The 22741-nt window shown below is 42.6% G+C and overlaps 1 protein-coding gene across 1 annotated transcript; it reads left to right on the top strand.

Annotated features, from left to right (window-relative positions):
- The first annotated feature begins 721 nt into the window (after positions 1 to 721).
- On the top strand, positions 722 to 9056 carry LOC127525935 (uncharacterized). The gene is made up of 2 exons (XM_051919272.1): positions 722 to 1601; positions 8358 to 9056. The coding sequence occupies exons 1-2, from the start codon at positions 722 to 724 to the stop codon at positions 8798 to 8800; spliced, it is 1323 nt and encodes a 440-aa protein (XP_051775232.1). The 3' UTR covers positions 8801 to 9056.
- Positions 9057 to 22741: the final 13685 nt, after the last annotated feature.

The raw sequence follows: 22741 nt of genomic DNA, 5'->3' as shown, positions 1-22741 counted from the left end.
CAATTACATTGACAATCATGTTACGTTATTTTTAAAATGTTTCCTTTCCTTTTTCATAACCTCTTTAACACACTACTTCTCCGCTGCGAAGCGCGGGTATTTTGCTAGTCTATTATATAGTGCCTTTCATTTCTATCTATCTATCTATCTATCTATCTATCTATCTATCTATCTATCTATCTATCTATCTATCTATCTATCTATCTATCTATCTATCTATTATATAGTGCCTTTCATTTCTATCTATCTATCTATCTATCTATCTATCTATCTATCTTTCTATCTATCTATCTATTATATAGTGCCTTTCATTTCTATCTATCTATCTATCTATCTATCTATCTATCTATCTATCTATCTATCTATTATATAGTGCCTTTCCTATCTATCTATCTATCTATCTATCTATCTATCTATCTATCTATCTATCTATCTGTTATATAGTGCCTTTCCTATCTATCTATCTATCTATCTATCTATCTATCTATCTATCTATCTATCTATCTATCTATCTATCTATCTATCTCCTTCCTGTTTCGCTGTCGCTGTGCATGCTGGATGGTTGTTTCGAGTGTGTGCGAGTGTACCTGTTGGTGGACGCGGTGCGGTGAGTGTGGGTTTTCTTTTTTCTTCTGATTTCTATTTTCTTATTTCTATCTTTCTTTGGTGTAAACAGATAAAACTTGTTTTGTACTGAGTGGCTTAGGCCACGGCAGCCGCAATGGCTGCGAATCTTGAGCGTCTAAGCCGCTGCCATGGGATTAAATTTATTTCGGAGGAGTTTGTTCCTTTAGAGGCGGGGGTGTTGGCGGTAGGCGAAGTGATAGGCTGTGAGAATATCAAGTCGGCTTCACGAATGAGCGGGTCTATCGTTGCTTTCCTGAGCTCTGAGGATTTAGTTCCCATAATGGTTGAGAAAGGGGTTGTTATTAATGGCTCCTTTGTACAGGTTTCCCCTTTAGCCGTCCCGTCCCGCAGAGTGACGATTTCGAATGCGCCGCCTTTTCTTAAGAATGAAACTATAGCTAAAGAATTGGAGCGGCATGGACGTTTAGTTTCGAAAATTCGTTATATCCCTTTGGGCTGTAAATCGCCGGATTTGAAACATGTCTTGTCTTTTAGGAGACAAGTTTATATGGTTTTAAATAGAATGGACGGTGACTTAAACGTTGCAATGAAGTTCAGAGTGGACGGTTTTGATTATGTGATTTTTGTCACTTTGAATGAAATGAAATGTTTTGGGTGTGGGAGTGAAGCCCATTTAATCAAACAGTGTCCTGAGAGGCAACATGGGCACAAGAAAACTGACCATGCAGTTACAGAAAAAGAGGGGCAGGAAGTGAAAGATCGTCCAGTAGTGGCTGATGGCGCAGAGGCGCTTGTAGAGGCGCGGGGCGTTAAGAATAGAAATGCCTCAAGATCTGAGGGGCTAGAGGATCAGGTGCCTCCCAGGGATGAGCCGAATGAAGGCGGTAGTGAGACTGTAGGTCAGACAACAGCAGCTGCAGAAAGTGTGTGGGGTGACATTGACATGGACGAGGGAGGCAGCAACGAGCCTGAGGAAAAAAGTGAATTTAAACGTCCTGCTCAAAAGAAGCAAGGTGAAAGGGAAGAGCGGGCACGTAAGAAACTTGTTTTAAGTCAGGGCTCGGGGGTCATTGGAGAGGATCCCGCCTATGGTCCTTGTCAGGAGGATGTTCCCGTCTTCGCGGAGACAGCCGATGACGGTTCAATTGCGAGGAATGTCGGGGAAGAGACCGATGACGGTAATATTTCCAATGGGTCTGCTGCCTCGGAGCCCCCAGAGTTAAAAGCCAGGGGGGGTTACAGCGCTCAGAGTGTAAAAGAGTTTTTGGTGAACACCGCCGGTAAAAAGGGGGTGGACGTGGCTGAGTTTTTCCCAGACATTGAGCTCTTTATATCGTCTGTCCGCGGGTTGCGGCGGGACAAAGCAGCCTCCGCGATGTTTGATGTTAAAGAGCTCGTGAGGCTCAAGAATTTAACAAGTAAACTGAGGAATCAGTCTAACTTAAACACCACCTAATGGCTAAGCCCCCTGTTAAATCCACTCCACAGTATTTGTGGTGGTCCCTGTGTTTCATTGTGTGTTCATCCATATATTCAGATATCATGACAAGTGTACAAATAGGAACTCTTAATATTAATGGGGGGAGAAGTGCAGATAAGAGGGTCGCACTTTTTGATTTTATAAGACAAAAAGATTTGAATGTCACCTTTCTACAAGAAACTCACATTGATGAGCAAAATCAGTGGGAGTGGAGCAGGGATTGGAAAGGGGACATTTTCTTTAAAAATGGGACAAATGTTAGTGCTGGAGTGGCCATTTTATTTCTTGGTGGGCTGCAAGTAGAAGTCTGCAGGACTGATGAGTTGGTGAAAGGGAGACTCCTGAAAGTGACAGTAACACTTCAAGGCAGTGTCGTCACTTTTATTAACGTGTACGCCCCGAATGAGGGTGAGGAGAGGCTCCAGTTCTTTAACAAATTAAGAGATCTGTTATCTGAGTGTGACCCTGAGGAAGTGGTGGTGTTAGGAGGGGATTTTAATTGTACACTTGACTCAAGGATGGATAGAAACAATGGACTGGAACCGCACCCTCGCTCAGTGCGAGCTCTGGGAAAAATAATTAAGGACTTTGGGCTGGAAGATGTATGGAGGTCAAAAAATGGGGCCTGTCTGCAATACACTTGGGGGAGGATGAGTGGAAACACGATCTCAATGGCGAGACTCGATCATTTTTACAGTTTTAAGCACCTGTTAGGGTTATTTAAGGTGTGCTCTATTGTGCCTACTGGCTTCTCCGATCACAGTCTGGTGTGTTGTTCATTTCTTTTTAACGTGTACAGACCCCATAGTCCATACTGGCATTTTAACACACTCCTCCTCAAAGATCAGAACTTTAAAGAGTTGTTTGTTCATTTCTGGGGAGGTTGGAAGGCTATGAAGAAGGAGTTCACCAGCTTACAACAGTGGTGGGAGGTTGGGAAGAGTCATATCCGGGCTTTGTGTCAGGAGTATACCAGAAATGTCACCCAAGTATTGCGGTCAGAAATGGCAGCTTTGGAAAATCAAATAGCTGAGTTTCAACAACAACTAGAGGAGGGTCCAAATGAGCAGCTGCAGGCGAGCCTGACTACTGCTAAACTGGGGTTGGCCCACCTGCTTGAGACCAGGGCTCAGGGGGCTTTAGTGAGGGCCCGCTTTCAGCGGTTGACTGAGATGGATGCACCAACGCAGTACTTTTTTGGTTTATAGAAAAAAAACTCGCAGAGTAAGCTCTTACATTGTATAAGAACACCTGATGGCAGAGAGACACAAGAGCCCAGTGAGATAAGGCAGGTGGTCCGCGAATTTTATAAACTTTTGTTTGCTGCAGATGGAGATGGTGGCAGTGAAGACCAACAGGCCTTTTTGCAGGACTTACCGCAACTTCCCAATGCAGACGTGGCAGATCTAAATAGTGAGGTGACCTTCGCAGAACTCACCAAAGCCCTGGGACAGCTGAACACAGGGAAGGTCCCGGGAATCGATGGCATTCCAGTGGAATTTTACAAAGAGTTCTGGGATGTCATTGGACTGGACTTGCTAGAAGTGTTTCGGTGGAGTTTTAAAACTGGTTTGTTACCTCAAAGCTGCCGTAGAGCTGTGATCACGCTGCTGCCGAAGAAGGGAGACTTGTGTCTCATTAAGAACTGGCGGCCAGTGTCTCTCTTATGCGCAGACTATAAAATTCTCTCTAAAGCCTTAGCCAACAGGATGGTCCAAGTTTTGGGGAGACTGGTGCATCCTGATCAGAATTACTGCGTGGCTGGCAGGTCCATTTTTAATAACATTTTTTTAATTCGGGACATTTTAGCTGCTGCAAAACTGTTTGGTTTTCGGACTGGTCTTATATTTCTTGACCAGGAAAAAGCTTTTGATAGGGTCAGTCACTCTTTTTTATGGAATGCCATGAAGGCTTTTTGGTTTGGGGAGTCTTTTATTAATTATATTCGATTACTTTACAGTGACATTTCTGGTATAATTAAGGTCAATGGTGGTTTGTGCGCACCTTTCAGCGTCAGAAGAGGAGTCAGACAGGGCTGCTCTTTGTCCGGTATGTTGTATGCTCTGGCGTTGGAGCCATTCCTGGTGCACCTGAGGAAGGTGCTGACTGGTCTCACCATCCCCAACTGCAACATGGACCCTGTGAAAGTCACGGCTTATGCTGATGATCTCGCAGTTGTCATCTCAGGCCAAAAGGATTTGGACAAACTAACTGACTGTCTGCGGAATTACAGTAAAGCGTCATCGGCCAAAATTAACTGGAATAAAAGCAGTGCAGTGCTGGTTGGGAACTGGACAGGATGTAGTCCTCCTCGACTGGAAGGGGGTCTGCAGTGGACCACTGGGGGTTTCCTGTACTTGGGAGTCCATCTCGGAGATGACCACTACATCCAAAAGAACTGGGAGGGTCTGTTGGACAAGGTTACAGCTCGGCTCACTAAGTGGAAGTGGATACTCCCTCAGTTATCTTATAGAGGACGGATGCTGGTAATTAATAACCTGGTGACCTCCAGCCTGTGGCACAAATGTATTTGTCTGCAACCTCCACCTGTGCTTGTTCAGCAGATACAAGAAGCGATCATGGATTTCTTTTGGAATGGTACCCATTGGATACGGAAGGGAGTGGTATTCTTGCCGTTGGATGAAGGCGGACAAGGACTTATTGACATTACCAGCAGGATTGCTGCTTTCCGCCTTCAGACCATTCAGAAACTGCTGTACCCTGTTGAGCAGAGCCAGTGGATGAACTTGGCCGTACTTTTCTTTAAACAGGCCAGGCATATGGGACTTGGTAAAAGTTTACTGCTCTACCATTTTGATAAGATCGGGACTTTACATGTGCCAGAGTTTTATAAAAGCCTTCTAGCAGCGTGACAACTGCTATCGATCAAAAAGGACTGTGATGACCTTTCCTCTTTTTGGGTCCTTGATGAACCGCTGCTCTACAATCCTGCTGTTGGCACTGCTACAGGACTTTCTGAAAACTTTATTCATCATTTCATAATACATAGAATAACCACAATAAAGGACATCATTGACTGGGAAAATTACACTTGGAAAAGTGCACAGGTGGTAGCAGAGGAAACAGGAGTGCACTCAGTACGCCTCATGGAGAAGTTTCTGTGTCGGATACAATCATCACTGGACGGGGAATCCATGACACTCCTGCACAAAATGTTCACCTCACGACTGAAACCAAGTGATGAAACGCCTTTTCCAATGCTTACTGTATCTCCAGCTGTTGAACTGAGGGACAGTGAGACCGAAGTTTTAGCCTTACGTTCTCTTGAGGCGTTATCTCTGCCTACAGTGCCAGGGAAGCAGCTCTATAGGATCTGCGTGAAGGTGAACAACCTGGAACAGCTGAGGACACGAAGACACGACACACCGTGGAGAGACAAACTCAGAGCCCCTCAAGGACTGAACCCCGCCTGGAGGTCGTTGTACAAGCCACCATTGGCCAGTAGGGTGGGAGACCTACAGTGGAGGTTGGTGCATGGGATACTAGCGGTGAACTCCTTCTTATCGATTATATGTCCGGGGGTTTCTGATTGCTGTCCTTTCTGTGGTCTGCGGGAAACTGTGTTTCATGCTTTTATGTACTGTGAGAGACTCCAGAGCTTCTTTAGTGTTATAGAAATAATAGTAGAAGGGCTGGGGGTCCCGTATAATAGCACGGTGTTTGTGTTTGGGGTGAAAATTACACGACAAACAAGAGAGAATATGATCTTAATTAATTTTATTATCGGGCAAGCAAAACTATCAATATGGAAGACCCGTAAAAACAAAATTACTGGGAGTGGGATTGAAGATGTTGTTGTTTTTTTTAGAAAAATGCGCGAAAGTAGGATATTAGTGGATTTTAATTTTTATAAGTCTACGAATAATTTAGCACAGTTTAAAGAATTGTGGTGCGTAAATAATGTACTTTGTAAATGTGATGAAGATTATTATTTACAATTTGTGCTCTGAGTTTGGTGTTTTGTTTTTTACTTATTTATAACTTTGAGATAATAAAGAATACGAAGGATAAGTGGGATTGGAAGGTGGAAACAATGGGAGGGATTAGATAAATATATATATATAGATTTTATTCTAAAGAACAATTTGAGTATGTAATGTTTTGAAACTGAATATTCATAAATAGGAATGTGTGTATATGTGTTCTGTATGACTTAAGATTGAGTTTGGTTTACTGTTATGATTTATTTTCTGTGTTTATTCAATAAAGTTTGTTTTTAAAAATAAAAAAAATATCTATCTATCTATCTATCTATCTATCTATCTATCTATCTATCTATCTATCTATCTATTATATAGTGCCTTTCATATCTATCTATCTATCTATCTATCTATCTATCTATCTATCTATCTATCTATTATATAGTGCCTTTCATTTCTTTCTATCTATCTATCTATCTATCTATCTATCTATCTATTATATAGTGCCTTTCATTTCTATCTATCTATCTATCTATCTATCTATCTATCTATCTATCTATCTATCTATCTATCTATCTATCTATCTATCTATCTATCTATTATATATAGTGCCTTTCATTTCTATCTATCTATCTATCTATCTATCTATCTATCTATCTATCTATCTATCTATCTATCTATCTATCTATTATATAGTGCCTTTCATATCTATCTATCTATCTATCTATCTCTCTATCTATCTATCTATTATATAGTGCCTTTCATTTCTATCTATCTATCTATCTATCTATCTATCTATCTATCTATCTATCTATCTATCTATCTATCTATTATATAGTGCCTTTCATATCTATCTATCTATCTATCTATCTATCTATCTATCTATCTATCTATCTATCTATCTATCTATCTATCTATCTATTATATAGTGCCTTTCATTTCTATCTATCTATCTATCTATCTATCTATCTATCTATCTATCTATCTATCTATCTATCTATTATATAGTGCCTTTCATTTCTATCTATCTATCTATCTATCTATCTATCTATCTATCTATCTATCTATCTATCTATCTATCTATCTATTATATAGTGCCTTTCATTTCTATCTATCTATCTATCTATCTATCTATCTATCTATCTATCTATCTATCTATTATATAGTGCCTTTCATTTCTATCTATCTATCTATCTATCTATCTATCTATCTATCTATCTATCTATCTATCTATCTATCTATCTATCTATCTATCTATCTATCTATCTATCTCCTTCCTGTTTCGCTGTCGCTGTGCATGCTGGATGGTTGTTTCGAGTGTGTGCGTTTGTACCTGTTGGTTGACGCGGTGCGGTGAGTGTGGTGTTTCTTTTTTCTTCTGATATTCTACTTACTTATTTCTTTCTTTCTTTGGTGTAAACAGCTAAAACTTGTTTTGTACTGAGTGGCTTAGGCCACGGCAGCCGCAATGGCTGCGAATCTTGAACGTCTGAGCCGCTGCCATGGGATTAAACTTTTATCGGAGGAGTTTGTTCCTTTAGAGGCGGGGGTTTTGGCGGTAGGTGAAGTGGTAGGCTGTGAGAATATCAAGTCGGCTTCACGAATGAGCGGGTCTATCGTTGCTTTCCTGAGCTCTGAGGATTTAGTTCCCATAGTGGTTGAGAAAGGGGTTGTTATAAATGGCTCCTTTGTACAGGTTTCCCCTTTAGCCGTCCCGTCCCGTAGAGTGACGATTTCGAATGCGCCGCCTTTTCTCAAGAATGAAACCATAGCAAAAGAGTTGGAGCGGCATGGACGTTTGGTGTCTAAAATTCGTTATATCCCTTTAGGCTGTAAATCGTCGGATTTAAAACATGTCTTGTCTTTTAGGAGACAAGTTTATATGGTTTTAAATAGAATGGACGATGATTTAAACGTGGCAATGAAGTTCAGAGTGGACGGGTTTGATTATGTAATTTTTGTCACTTTGAATGAAATGAGATGTTTTGGGTGCGGGAGTGAAGCCCATTTAATCAAACAGTGTCCTGAGAGACAACATGGGCACAAGAAAACTGACCATGCAGTTACGGAAAAAGAAGGGCAGGAAGTGAAAGATCGTCCAGTAGTGGCTGATGGCGCAGAGGCGCTTGTAGAGGCGCGGGGTGTTAAGAATGGAAATGCCTCAAGATCTGAGGGGCTAGAGGATCAGGTGCCTCCCAGGGATGAGCCGAATGAAGGCGGTAGTGAGAATGAAGGTCAGACAGCAGCAGCAGCAGAAAGTGTGTGGGGTGACATAGACATGGACGAGGGAGGCAGCAATCAGCCTGAAGAAAAAGGTGAATTTAAACGTCCTGCTCAGAAGAGGCAAGGTGAAAGAGAAGAGCGGGCACGTAAGAAACTTGTTTTAAGTCAGGGCTCGGGGGTCATTGGAGAGGATCCCGCCTATGGTCCTTGTCAGGAGGATGTTCCCGTCTTCGCGGAGACGGCCGATGACGGTTCAATTGCGAGGAATGTCGGGGAAGAGACCGATGACGGTAATATTTCCAATGGGTCTGCTGCCTCGGAGCCCCCAGAGTTAAAAGCCAGGGGGGGTTACAGCGCTCAGAGTGTAAAAGATTTTTTGGTGAACACCGCCGGTAAAAAGGGGGTGGACGTGGCTGAGTTTTTCCCTGACATTGAGCTCTTTATATCGTCTGTCCGCGGGTTGCGGCGGGACAAAGCAGCCTCCGCGATGTTTGACGTTAAAGAGCTCGTGAGGCTCAAGAATTTAACAAGTAAACTGAGGAAACAGTCTAATTTAAACACCCCCTAATGGCTAAGCCCCCTGTTAAATCCACTCCACAGTATTTGTGGTGGTCTCTGTGTTTCATTGTGTGTTCATCTTTATATTCAGATATCATGACAAGTGTACAAATAGGAACCCTAAATATTAATGGGGGGAGAAGTGCAGATAAGAGGGTCGCACTTTTTGATTTTATAAGACAAAAAGGTTTGAATGTCACCTTTCTACAAGAAACCCACATTGATGAGCAAAATCAGTGGGAGTGGAGCAGGGATTGGAAAGGGGACATTTTCTTTAGCAATGGGACAAATGTTAGCGCTGGAGTGGCCATTTTATTTCTTGGTGGGCTGCAAGTAGAAGTTTGCAGGACTGATGAGTTGGTGAAAGGGAGACTCTTGAAAGTGACAGTAAAACTTCAAGGCAGTGTTGTCACTTTTGTTAACGTGTACGCCCCGAATGAGGGTGAGGAGAGGCTCCACTTCTTTACCAAGTTAAGAGATCTGTTATCTGAGTGTGACCCTGAGGAAGTGGTGGTGTTAGGAGGGGATTTTAATTGTACACTTGACTCAAGGATGGATAGAAACAATGGACTGGAACCGCACCCTCGCTCAGCGTGAGCTCTGGGAAAAATAATTAAGGACTTTGGGCTGGAAGATGTATGGAGGTCTAAAAATGGGGCCTGTCGGCAATACACATGGGGGAGGACGAGTGGAAACACGATCTCAATGGCGAGACTCGATCATTTTTACAGTTTTAAGCACCTGTTAGGGTTATTTAAGGTGTGCTCTATTGTGCCTACTGGCTTCTCCGATCACAGTCTGGTGTGTTGTTCACTTCTTTTTAATGTGTACAAACCCCGTAGTCCGTACTGGCATTTTAACACACTCCTCCTTAAAGATCAGAATTTTAAAGAGTTGTTTGTTCATTTCTGGGGAGGTTGGAAGGCTATGAAGAAGGAGTTCACCAGCTTACAACAGTGGTGGGAGGTTGGGAAGAGTCACATCCGGGCTTTGTGTCAGGAGTATACCAGAAATGTCACCCAAGTATTGCGGTCAGAAATGGCAGCTCTGGAAAATCAAATAGCTGAGCTTCAACAACAACTAGAGAAGGGTCCAAATGAGCAGCTGCAGGCGAGCCTGACTACTGCTAAACTGGGGTTGGCCCACCTGCTTGAGACCAGGGCTCAGGGGGCTTTAGTGAGGGCCCGCTTTCAGCGGTTGACTGAGATGGATGCACCAACGCAGTACTTTTTTGGTTTAGAGAAAAAAAACTCACAGAGTAAGCTCTTACATTGTATAAGAACACCTGATGGCAGAGAGACACAAGAGCCCAGTGAAATAAGGCAGGTGGTCCGCGAATTTTATAAACTTTTGTTTGCTGCAGATGGAGATGGTGGCAATGAAGATCAACAGGCCTTTTTGCAGGACTTACCGCAACTTCCCAACGCAGACGTGGCAGATTTAAATAGTGAGGTGACCTTCGCAGAACTCACCAAAGCCCTGGGACAGCTGAATACAGGGAAGGTCCCGGGAATCGATGGCATTCCAGTGGAATTTTACAAAGAGTTCTGGGATGTCATTGGTCTGGACTTGTTAGAAGTGTTTAGGTGGAGTTTCAAAACTGGTTTGTTACCTCAAAGCTGCCGTAGAGCTGTGATCACGCTGCTGCCGAAGAAGGGAGACCTGTGTCTCATTAAGAACTGGCGGCCAGTGTCTCTCTTATGCGCAGACTATAAAATTCTCTCTAAAGCCTTAGCCAACAGGATGGTCCAAGTTTTAGGGAGACTGGTGCATCCTAATCAGACTTACTGCGTGGCTGGCAGGTCCATTTTTAATAACATTTTCTTAATTCGGGACATTTTAGCTGCTGCAAAGCTGTTTGGTTTTCAGACTGGTCTTCTATTTCTTGACCAGGAAAAAGCTTTTGATAGGGTCAGTCACTCTTTTTTATGGAATACCATGAAGGCTTTTGGGTTTGGGGAGTCTTTTATTAATTATATTCGATTGCTTTATAGTGACATTTCTGGTATAATCAAGGTCAATGGTGGTTTGTGCGCACCTTTCAGTGTCAGAAGAGGAGTCAGACAGGGATGCTCTTTGTCCGGTATGTTATATGCTCTGGCGTTGGAGCCTTTCCTGGTGCACCTGAGGAAGGTGCTGACTGGTCTCACCATCCCCAACTGCAACATGGACCCTGTGAAAGTCACGGCTTATGCTGATGATCTCGCAGTTGTCATCAAAGACCAGAAGGATTTGAACGAACTAACTGACTGTCTGCGGAATTACAGTAAAGCGTCATCGGCCAAAATTAACTGGAATAAAAGCAGTGCTGGTTGGGAACTGGACAGAATGTAGTCCTCCTCGACTGGAAGGGGGTCTGCAGTGGACCACTGGGGGTTTCCTGTACTTGGGAGTCCATCTCGGAGATGACCACTACATCCAAAAGAACTGGGAGGGTCTGTTGGACAAGGTTACAGCTCGGCTCGCTAAGTGGAAGTGGATACTCCCTCAGTTATCTTATAGAGGACGGATGCTGGTAATTAATAACTTGGTGACCTCCAGCCTGTGGCACAAATGTATTTGTCTGCAACCTCCACCTGTGCTTGTTCAGCAGATACAAGAAGCAATCATGGATTTCTTTTGGAATGGTACCCATTGGATACGGAAGGGAGTGGTATTCTTGCCGTTGGATGAAGGCGGACAAGGACTTATTGACATTACCAGCAGGATTGCTGCTTTCCGCCTTCAGACCATTCAGAAACTGCTGTACCCTGTTGAGCAGAGCCAGTGGATGAACTTGGCCGTACTTTTATTTAAGCAGACCAGGCATATGGGACTTGGTAAAAGTTTACTGCTGTGCCATTTTGATAAGATCGGGACTTTACATGTGCCGGAGTTTTATAAAAGCCTTCTAGCAGCGTGGCAACTGCTATCGATCAAAAAGGACTGTGATGACCTTTCCTCTTTTTGGGTCCTTAATGAACCGCTGCTCTACAATCCTGCTGTTGGCACTGCTACAGGACTTTCTGAAAACTTTATTCATCATTTCATAATACATAGAATAACCACAATAAAGGACATCATTGACTGGGAAAATTACACTTGGAAAAGTGCACAGGTGGTAGCAAAGGAGACAGGAGTGCACTCAGTACGCCTCATGGAGAAGTTTCTGTGTCGGATACAATCATCACTGGACAGGGAATCCATGACACTCCTGCACAAAATGTTCACCTCACGATTGAAACCAAATGATGAAACACCTTTTCCAACGCTTACTGTTTCTCCAGCTGTTGAACTGAGGGACGGTGAGACCGATGTTTTAGCCTTACGGTCTCTTGAGGCGTTATCTCTGCCTACAGTGCCAGGGAAGCAGCTCTATAGGATCTGCGTGAAGGTGAACAACCTGGAACAGCTGAGGACACGAAGACACGACACACCGTGGAGAGACAAACTCAGAGCCCCTCAAGGACTGAACCCCGCCTGGAGGTCGTTGTACAAGCCACCATTGGCCAGTAGGGTGGGAGACCTGCAGTGGAGGTTGGTGCATGGGATACTAGCGGTGAACTCCTTCTTATCGATTATATGTCCGGGGGTTTCTGATTGCTGTCCTTTTTGTGGTCTGAGGGAAACTGTGTTTCATGCTTTTATGTACTGTGAGAGACTCCAGAGCTTCTTTAGTGTTATAGAAATAATAGTAGAAGGGCTGGGGGTCCCGTATAATAGCACGGTGTTTGTGTTTGGGGTGAAAATTACACGACAAACAAGAGAGAATATGAACTTAATTAATTTTATTATCGGGCAAGCTAAACTGTCAATATGGAAGACACATAAAAACAAAATTACTGGGAGTGGGATTGAAGATGTTATTGTCTTTTTTAGAAAAGTGTGTGAAAGTAGGATATTAGTGGATTTTAATTTTTATAAGTCTACAAATAATTTAGCACAGTTTAAAGAAGTGTGGTGTGTAAATAATGTACTTTGTAAATGTGATGAAGATTATGATTTACAATTTGTGCTCTGATTTTGGTGTTTTGTTTTTTTACTCATTTATAACTTTGGGATAATAAAGCATACGAAGGATAAGTGGGATTGGAGGGTGGAAACAATGGGAGGGATTAGATAAATATATATATAGATTTTATTCTAAAGAACAATTTGAGTATGTAATGTTTAGAAACTGAATATTCATAATGTGTGTATATGTTTTCTGTATGACTTAAGATTGAGTTTGGTTTACTGTTATGATTTATTTTCTGTGTTCAATAAAGTTTGTTTTTAAAAATAAAAAAAAATATCTATCTATCTATCTATCTATCTATCTATCTATCTATCTATCTATCTATCTATCTATCTATCTATCTATCTATCTATCTATCTATCTATTATATAGTGCCTTTCATTTCTATCTATCTATCTATCTATCTATCTATCTATCTATCTATCTATCTATCTATCTATCTATTATATAGTGCCTTTCATTTCTATCTATCTATCTATCTATCTATCTATCTATCTATCTATCTATCTATCTATCTATCTATCTATCTATCTATCTATCTATCTATCTATCTATCTATCTATCTATCTATCTATCTATCTATCTATCTATCTATCTATCTATCTATCTATCTATCATGTTTTCTTGTTCACTCATCTCACCACACTACACACTTTTATTTGAGAAAGGACAAACTTCACTTAATTAGTGATTAACATGCATGTAGAACAGACACTGACTTGTCGCCTCCTCTTTAATCTTCCTGATGATCATTCAAATTGTTTCCTTCTGTGTGTGATTTTGAAAGAAATGAAGATGCACCTCCATGGCACAAGCACAAAGAAACGTGGACAGAGTGCTTGTTCTTGGCATTGGTGAACTAAAAATCTAAATCATTTTGTTTACCTGCTCATTAAATATTCGGAGGTGAATCCATATCATACAATGAAACAAACACCCACTGTCGGCCAGTTTAGAGTCACCACATGTATTCGTCAGGTTAACTGCCAATTGTGGACTACTTCCCAGCACGGCTGAGTGTGTGTGTGTGAGTATCCCTTGTGATGGACTGACAGCTAGTCGAGATTGTCGATTCTCTCCCTGTTCTAAGTGCTGCTAGCTTCCCTGACACTGAAATAGATAAACAGATTTAAAAATGACTGGATGGATGGACAGACAAAACAAAGGTGGATACAGGCAGAACATGCTCCATCCTCATAGAATGAAAATCAGATTGAGGTTCTGTAGCTGAGAGGCAGCAGGACTAATGACCATGCCATACTGCTAACCACTTAATAAAAGCACAGGATCCACATGTATAAAGTAGAGAAAAAGCATGACAGGTGCTTAAGATCACATCGACTAATACAGCGTTCTTCATTTTATTCTACATTCTAAAGATATTGATTCACATCCAGAAACAACGATTTCATGCTTCATGAGGCAGCTGACTGACGATAAAAAAACATCATCTGGGATAAAGTTAAATGATTAAACAGCAACCGGTTTTGACAGCTTACTCCAGATACCTGAGAAGAAGATGATTCATTTTTTGTTTACTTGGAAAATGCAGACGCATTCCTTGCAAGGTCAATAACTTTGTGGGAGTTTTCAAAAATCGCCACATTCTGTGTGAAACAGCCGACATCGCCCTTAGCCTCCATTCCTTTTTTTAAAGCTTCCAGTCAGTCATGTGAAAGTCGTGATGTCACTGTGTAGACGAAGTCATCACGTTAAATTTTCATAATGAACAGAAAGACTTGAAGGTCTTTTTCTTGGATTTGCGGAGATTTGTGGAATCAAGCTGTGACTTAACGTCTCTTCTCGGATGAGTTGATGATTATTTATCAGAGTGAACAAAACATAGAAGTCCAAATGTGATATGCAACGCATCGATCAGTCACACACTCGTCCGTCATGGTGTCACCACACGCTGAGAGACCCCGCCACACGAGCGAGCGCAAGTTCAGAAAGCTCGGCTCTACCCGTTTGCACTCGACACTCGGGACCGAATTGTGGGACTTTTGCACACGGCCACTTCGAAGCAAGTGACATGGGGTAAACTAATATCAAAGCGGAAAACGTGTAAAATGGGGACAGTGACATCGATTAAAAGGTATGGCCTGTCGTCAGATATAGTATGGGATCTGAGAGGGAGGGTAGAAAAGTACAAAATATAAGAAAAGTACAGAAACAGGGAACATGGAAAATATTTATATATAGCGCCTTTCCCAAGATAAAAACTTAACAATTCTCTACAGCATACCTGCTCAGTAAAATGTGTTTCACTAAACCAAACTATGCCATAAAAAACTGAAGAATGTGGACCCGAGCAGAATTCAGACTACAAGTATATCTGTAGCAACTGGAATTTAATATACAGTAGATTCAGAAAGTATTCACACCCCATCACTTTATGCACAATTTATTGTGTTGTAGGTTTATTTTTACATGGATATCTTTGTCATTTTTGCCCATGAATTTATAGTCACTAATCCTAAGTACAAAACAAAAACCTGTTTTCAGAAATGTTTCCAATTTTTTTCAAATCAAAAGCTGAAATCTCTTGTTCCTACAAGCATTCAGATTCCAAATTATGCTCAGTTGCCTCCCTGTTTGGTTTAATTCTCCTTGAGATGTTTTGTAGAACTTGACTGGAGTCCACCTCTGGCAATATGAATGGACTGGACATTATTTAGAAAGGCGCATATACAACTGTGTACATAAAGTTCCACAATTCACAATGCATGCATGGCAAGGCAAAAACCAAACAATGAAGTCTAAGGAACTCCTTGTAGATCTCTGCAAACAATTTCAGATGAGGCAAAGATCAGGGTAAGTGGATCAAACCATTTCTAAAGCTTTGAGTGTTCCCAGGTGCAAAGTGGTCTCAATAATTGTAAAATGGTGGAAGATTGGAACCACCAGAACTCTTCCTAGAGTTGGCCATTTGGTCAACCTGAGTAACCGGGCAAGAATGGCCTTGGTCAGGGATGCAACCAAGAATCCAATTTGTCATTCTAACAGAGCTTCAGGAGTCCTTTGCTGAAATGGGACAATCTGTCACAAGGACAGCCATCTTAGGAGCACTCCATCAATCAGGCATTTACGGTGGAGTGACTAGTCAGAAGGCACTCTTGATTTAAAGGACTCTGAGAGGATGTGGACAAAGACTCTCTGGTCTGATGAGACAACATGAAAGTGTTTGTGCAGACCTACAAGCACCATGCACTTCTCATCACCTACCTAATGCCATTCCTGCATTCAAGTATGGTGGTTTTAGTGTCATGCTATTGGGGGGGGTTTGGGCTATCAGGAGCATAGACAGGGAGATTGCTTGGAATGGAGGGAAGGATGAATGCAGGCAGATCCAGAGAACTCCTGCTCCAGAGTGCACACCACTTCAGAATGAGGCAATGGGTCACCTTTCAGCACATCAATGACATAACACATACAGGCACGACAGAACTAGAGCAGCTTTGAGTGGTCTCATCAAATCCTAGACTTAAACCCCATAGAACATTTGTAGAGGGACCTAAAGATGGCAGCTTACAGACACATTTTATCCAGTCAGACAAATTTTGAGAGGAGGAATGAGATGAACTGCCCAAATCCAGGTGTGCAAAGCTTGTAGAGACTTACCAAGAAGATTTGAAGCTGGAATTGCTGCCAAAGGGTCCTCTACAAAGTAAAGAATTAAGGATGTGAATATTTATATGAGTGTCCTGCGGTGGGTTGGCACCCTGCCCAGGATTGTTTCCTGCCTTGTGCCCTGTGTTGGCTGGGATTGGCTCCAGCAGACCCCCGTGACCCTGTGTTCGGATTCAGCGGGTTGGAAAATGGATGGATGGATGGATATTTATATGAGGGACGGCACGGTGGCGCAGTGGGTAGTGCTGCTGCCTCGCAGTTGGGAGACCTGGGGACTTGGGTTCGCTTCCCGGGTCCTCCCTGTGTGGAGTTTGCATGTTCTCCCCGTGTCTGCATGGGTTTCCTCCAACAGTCCAAAGACATGCAAGTTAGGTGGATTGGCGATTCTAAATTGGCCCTAGTGTGTGCTTGGTGTGTGTGTCCTGCAGTGGCTTGGCACCCTGCCCGGAATTGGTTCCTGCCTTGTGCCCTGTGTTGGCTGGGATTGGTTCCAGCAGACCCCCGTGACCCTGTGTTCGGATTCAGCAGGTTGGAAAATGGATGGATATTTATATGAATGAGAGATTTCAGCTTTTGATTCTTAATTAATTTGTTAACCATTCTGAAAAGAGGTTTTCACTTTGTCATTATGGATTATTGAGTGTAAAAAATGTCACACAATAAAGTTTGCAGAGAGTGAAGGGTTCTGAATCCTTTGAAGTCCTGTGGTAAATTGGCACTGTTGATGTTGGTAGTTGGCATTAGACTTAGTGTGGTGACAATCAAGGTAGGTACATCATTGAGGTCATCAGGTGGGCACCCCCATTCTTTGAGATTTCATTGATAAGCCCACGGTGTTTCCAGAGGGCTCAACGGTGCTACCTGGCGTCTCAGGTACATCTCCCTCAGTACCATACTCTCCTGTCTTCATAAGGTAATCCCAGTTTTTATCTTTCCTTTTCATTCAAATCAAATTGCTGCTTTTTCTTCTACATTTGACAAGAACTGGATTGCTTCTTGGAGGGAATGGCAGCTCACTTCCTATCTTCTTTTATAGACTGGTTACAGATGTCACAACCACGTCTACGGGGAAAATCTTGGTCTTCCAGCTATTCTTTGTACCTTCACCTGCCAGATCTGAATACTTGATTCTTTTCCTCAGCTTCTTCAACGCCTTCTTCCCCTGGTACTGTTAAGTCCACAACGTATGTGAGCTCGGCTGTCTGTGAGTTCAAGACAGAAATCGATGAATCTATTGGGATGGGGAAAACAAAGCATGGCCCTTATGAAGCACCAGACCAACAACCACTAGTTGAGGGGGTGAGTGCATCAGAAAAATGAAATACTGTTCAAAGGATAGTAGAAATGGAACATTGCTTACTGCACTTCTTAAAACTGGCCTTTTATCCAAATTGGTCAAAATCCAAACTTATTCCAATACTCTATTGGTCATAATTGTAACTTTTAAGTCATCTATCAATACTGTAACTGTTTTGAGTAATACAATACAATACAGTTTATTTTTGTATAGCCCAAAATCACACAAGAAGTGCCGCAGTGGGCTTTAACAGGCCCTGCCTCTTGACAGCCCCCCAGCCTCAACTCTCTAAGGAGACAAGGAAAAACTCACAAAAAAAACCTTGTAGGGAAAAAATGGAAGAAACCTCAGGAAAGGCAGTTTCCAGGTAGGTTGGGCATGCAGTGGGTGTCAAAAAAGGGGGTCAATACAATGCAATACACAGAACAGAACAAATCCTTAATACAGTATAAAAATAAAAATTTTACAAGTATGGAACAGAATTCAACAGTAGATGATATCACATAATAGGATTTGGATTTGTTTAGAGTCCTGGAGACCATCAAGCTGCCTCCCCCTACTGAAACAGCACTGGATCAGCCAATCCAATGAAAGAACCCCTCTACCCCACGATTCCTGCAATCCTCCATCAGTGATGACTTTATCTTAGGCAGGCAAAACAACATGGCAGGTGGGCTGTGGCACCAAGTAAAACATTTGAGTACCGAGAAGACAAAACAGAACAGGTGACAGTTAGTAACAAATTCTAACTCTCATGTTACTTATGTTTTAGTGCTAATGACCAACAACAGAGATGCAGTCTGCTCAGTTACTCAGCAGCTCTAGTCAGGGTGTGCTAAACTGAAGTAGTGAGTCTTCAGCCGGGATTTGAAAGCTGAGACTGAAGGGGCTTCTCTTATAGTAGCAGGGAGACCTGCTTTCAAGTCCATAAACTGGACATCAAGCAGTTAGCCATGCAGTCACAGTAATCACATTAGATCACCACTCAATCAGTCATTCAATCATTAAAAAATCAGTAAATAAAGAATTGTGTTACATTTATGTGCTTGGCAGATGTTTTTATCCAAAGTGACTTACAAAAGAGGTAGACATAATCGAGTAACATTCAGCTTTGGCTCTTTGTTCAGCAAGTGTAATAGGGCAGGTAACAAAAGTTGATTGTCACAAGTGAAAAGATTTACAGCTAATAAATTTACAATTCTAGGTTACAATCAATAAAATAGTTAAAGTTAATGTAACAACAAATTAACCAACAATATTAAAGATCACAGAACAAAGTTTTTTTTTCCCTCGATTTGACAGATATTCACAGAACAGACGGGCCTTCAATTGCTTCTCAAATACATCGAGGGAGTCAGCAGTTCAGATGAAGGTGGGCAACCGTTCCACAAACTAGGAACTACACAGTAAAAGAGTCTGGATTGAGACTTGATACCACACAGTGGTGGCATCACCAGACGCTGATCCCTGGTTGACCTGGGTGGGCGAGCAGACGTATAGCACCTCACCAGGGTCTCCATTTACTCAGGTGCTGACCCACTAACTACTCTGCAGGCAAGCATCAAGGATTTGAACTTAATGTGTGCTGCTACAGGGAGCCAATGTAGCGACCTGAAGAGAGAAGTGACATGTGCCCCTCTCGGCTGGTTAAATACGAGGGGGGGGTCAATCTAAAGTTAGAAAATGGGATTTATTAGAAAATGAAATGAACCTTCACAAAACTGATCATGTCATTTCACAATGGCATCTCCAACCTTCTCAATGCACTTGCACAACCTTCCTGGAAGTGCCAGCAGAATAAAAGGTTTTGTCGCATCCACGCAACCATTATTATTATTAGTATTTCATACCAGTTATTGATTTCTAAGCTGCTTCTACCCACAGCCCAAAATTATATGTCAAAAACCTAACTTATAGTGAGGAACAGTAATGAATTAACTAGTTCAGGTGAAATTAAATATGTGCTTACCAAAATATGACATTTCACACCAAATGAAAACTGTGACAATAGCACATTTTTTTTCATCTCCTCTGCAACATTTTTCTGTATGTGCAAAAGAGCACAAGGCAACTTGTGGAAAGAGTGGACGGGGGGAGGATGCGTAGACAGAAATTCCCTGCAAACACCTGAGAGGTGTCTCTTCACTGCTAAAATCCACTAGCATGGGTATGTGGTCACTGGTGAGCCTTAAGAAGGATCCTGGCTTGGATCAGCTTACACATTTAGAGAAAGTGAACATAGATGGTGTTACCTCTGACCCCAATTGAGAGGACTGGTGGTGTAAATGTACAAAGAGGCAGTGCATGACGCAGATGAGAACATGTGGAGATGGATGGAAGGAGCCATGGAAGATCAGGGTATCTAAGGAAGGAGACAGTAATTGTGTCTGTGGAATAGCCCATATGAAGCAATATTTTTCACAATAATACATTTCTTAAAAAAATAAAAACTTATTTCAGTGAATTTTGTGTTTCGCAATTAAAAAACAAATAACTGTATATGGGAAATTTTGAGAAACTGTATGCAAGAACTTTCAGTCATTCCTAGTGAGAAGATCCTGTATACCCAATTTCAATGCTTGAAACAAAGTAATGTGTGCAGAGAAAGACAAACAAACAGAAATCATGCTTTACTATAAAGTCTTATAAGGGCAAAGTCAAATCTGTCAGGTGTCTGTCACCCAAGGTTAGACTGACCTCATTCAAGACCGCTGATGCTGGCTAGTTATTTACTGGTGTGTAAAATCATGGATTTCAAAGTAGGGGTGTACTTACTTATCAAGTTCATGTACAAATTGGGGAAATCAGCTTCAGATACGTTAGCGGCACTCCACAATAATGTGTGTGTAATCATAATCTCTCACTTACCTGCTATATCACATGTCAGGGAACTTTTTGACCGCCCATTGTATATATATAATGCAGAGGATCATTTGGACAAGCCACAGTCATTCTGGAGGCAAGTGGCATGGGCAGATGAAGTTAAGGTTGAACGTTTTGGCCAAGATTCCCAGAGGTATGTTTGGAGGGAAAAAGAGACAACATTTCATGAACAGAGCACCTTGCCAACTACAAAACATGCAAATATGTATATTTGATATATAGAACCTATCAAATAATACAAAGAGTACTCAACACATGTTACGCCCTATTTGGGACTCATCAGGTGTACACACTTTTGCTTCTCCTTGTGGAGATCAAACCTCAGACATCAGCGCCTGAGATAAAGACTCAGACTGTGGCACGATGGCTGGTTCAATTATTTGACAGGGTGTAGATCAAAGTATTACACATACATGTGATCACAATCTGATATTTGGGTAGTTACCCATCAGGTAATGCTTATGGTTGGTCTGGACAGTCAGTCAGCAGACATACTACCACAAACTTAACTTGGTAGGTAACCACCCAAATATCAGATTGTGATCCACCCTAAGCATATATATATATATATATATATATATATATAGTCACACACGTGTACTTAGGAGGCAGCCAACAAGCTATAAGATGAATGATCTACCACGAGATGAAGGGTTGATTTAGGGTACTAACGCCTCTCTCTCTCTTAACATACCCAAAGAAGAAAAATAACAATCCCACGCACTTTCATTCAGTACTTCCAGTTTCTCAAAATGGCGAATCCCACTTCCGGTTCCCATGGATGACGTTACTTTCCGGTTCCACCATGATGACGTTGCACCCGGCTCCCTCTTGATGACATCACCTCCGGACATTATCCATCCATCCATTTTCCAACCCGCTGAATCCGAACACAGGGTCACGGGGGTCCGCTGGAGCCAATCCCAGCCAACACAGGGCAGAAGGCAGGAAACAATCCCGGGCAGGGTGCCAACCCACCGCAGGACACACACAAACACACCCACACACCAAGCACACACTAGGGCCAATTTAGAATCGCCAATCCACCTAACCTGCATGTCTTTGGACTGTGGGAGGAAACCGGAGCCCCCGGAGGAAACCCACGCAGACACGGGGAGAACATGCAAACTCCACGCAGGGAGGACCCGGGAATCGAACCCAGGTCCCCAGATCTCCCAACTGCGAGGCAGCAGCGCTACCCACTGCGCCACCGTGCCGCCCTCCGGACATTTGCTGTGTCTGATTTATTAATCTAAGGAGTCCTGGATGGCAGCACGGTCTGGGGCACCTGGAGTACTTCTTTCTGGGAGTCCATGCAGCACTTCACACAACTGTGAGTGCTGCTGGAAACTAATTGGAGAGCACCTGGAAATACGTCCGGGTGAGATATAAAAGAGGCTGTCCCACTCCATTGTGGGAGCCGGAGTCGGGAGGTGGAGGACAGAGCTTGTGAGGGGAGGAGTGGATGTGGCAGAAGAAGCAGAAGAGCAAGAAAAATAGTTAAAGGAAAGAAAGAAAGAAAGAAAGAAAGAAAGAAAGAAAGAAAGAAAGAAAGAAAGAAAGAAAGAAAGAAAGAAAGAGAAAGAAAGAAAGGAGATATTGTGGGGGAATTCTGCACTGTGGGCGGTGTATAAATAAGAAGAAAATAAATTGTGTGTGCTTTGGGGCTGGTGGGACTACCCCTTACCCTTTAGGACTTTTTAGTCTACGTGTCTGTCTTTGTCGGGGCTGATAAGATTCCACAAGTTTCATCCCAGATGGGACCACCTGACCGTTAACTGGCAGGAGACCGGATTTAAAAAATTTCTTGTGTCCAGCCTGGCACAACAGAGCAAGGCACACATATTTCTGTGCACTGCGACAACACAACCACCTGCGGCTCACCCTCAAGGCAGCAATGGTCATCAAAGCAGCTATTCCTGACCGATGGCCTTAAGAGTGTTGAGGTTCCATGCTCCAATCCCGTGACACCACCATCAGCCAGAAGGGCTGCCCTCTGTCATCCTGGAGGAAGGGTTGTCCTGTGCAAGCTTTGCAGAAATCTCCTTAGCATCCTCACAGCAGGCAGTGTAGTATAATGGCAATGAAAGTGAACCCTGAGCTGTCAGGTTGCAGGTTCAGTGCCCACTGCTGACTCACTGTGT

The sequence above is a fragment of the Erpetoichthys calabaricus genome, chromosome 1, assembly GCF_900747795.2.
Source record: "Erpetoichthys calabaricus chromosome 1, fErpCal1.3, whole genome shotgun sequence".
NCBI classification, from domain to species: domain Eukaryota; kingdom Metazoa; phylum Chordata; class Cladistia; order Polypteriformes; family Polypteridae; genus Erpetoichthys; species Erpetoichthys calabaricus.
The sequence above is the reverse complement of the archived record's forward strand: the minus strand, read 5'-3'. Positions and strand labels throughout refer to the sequence as shown.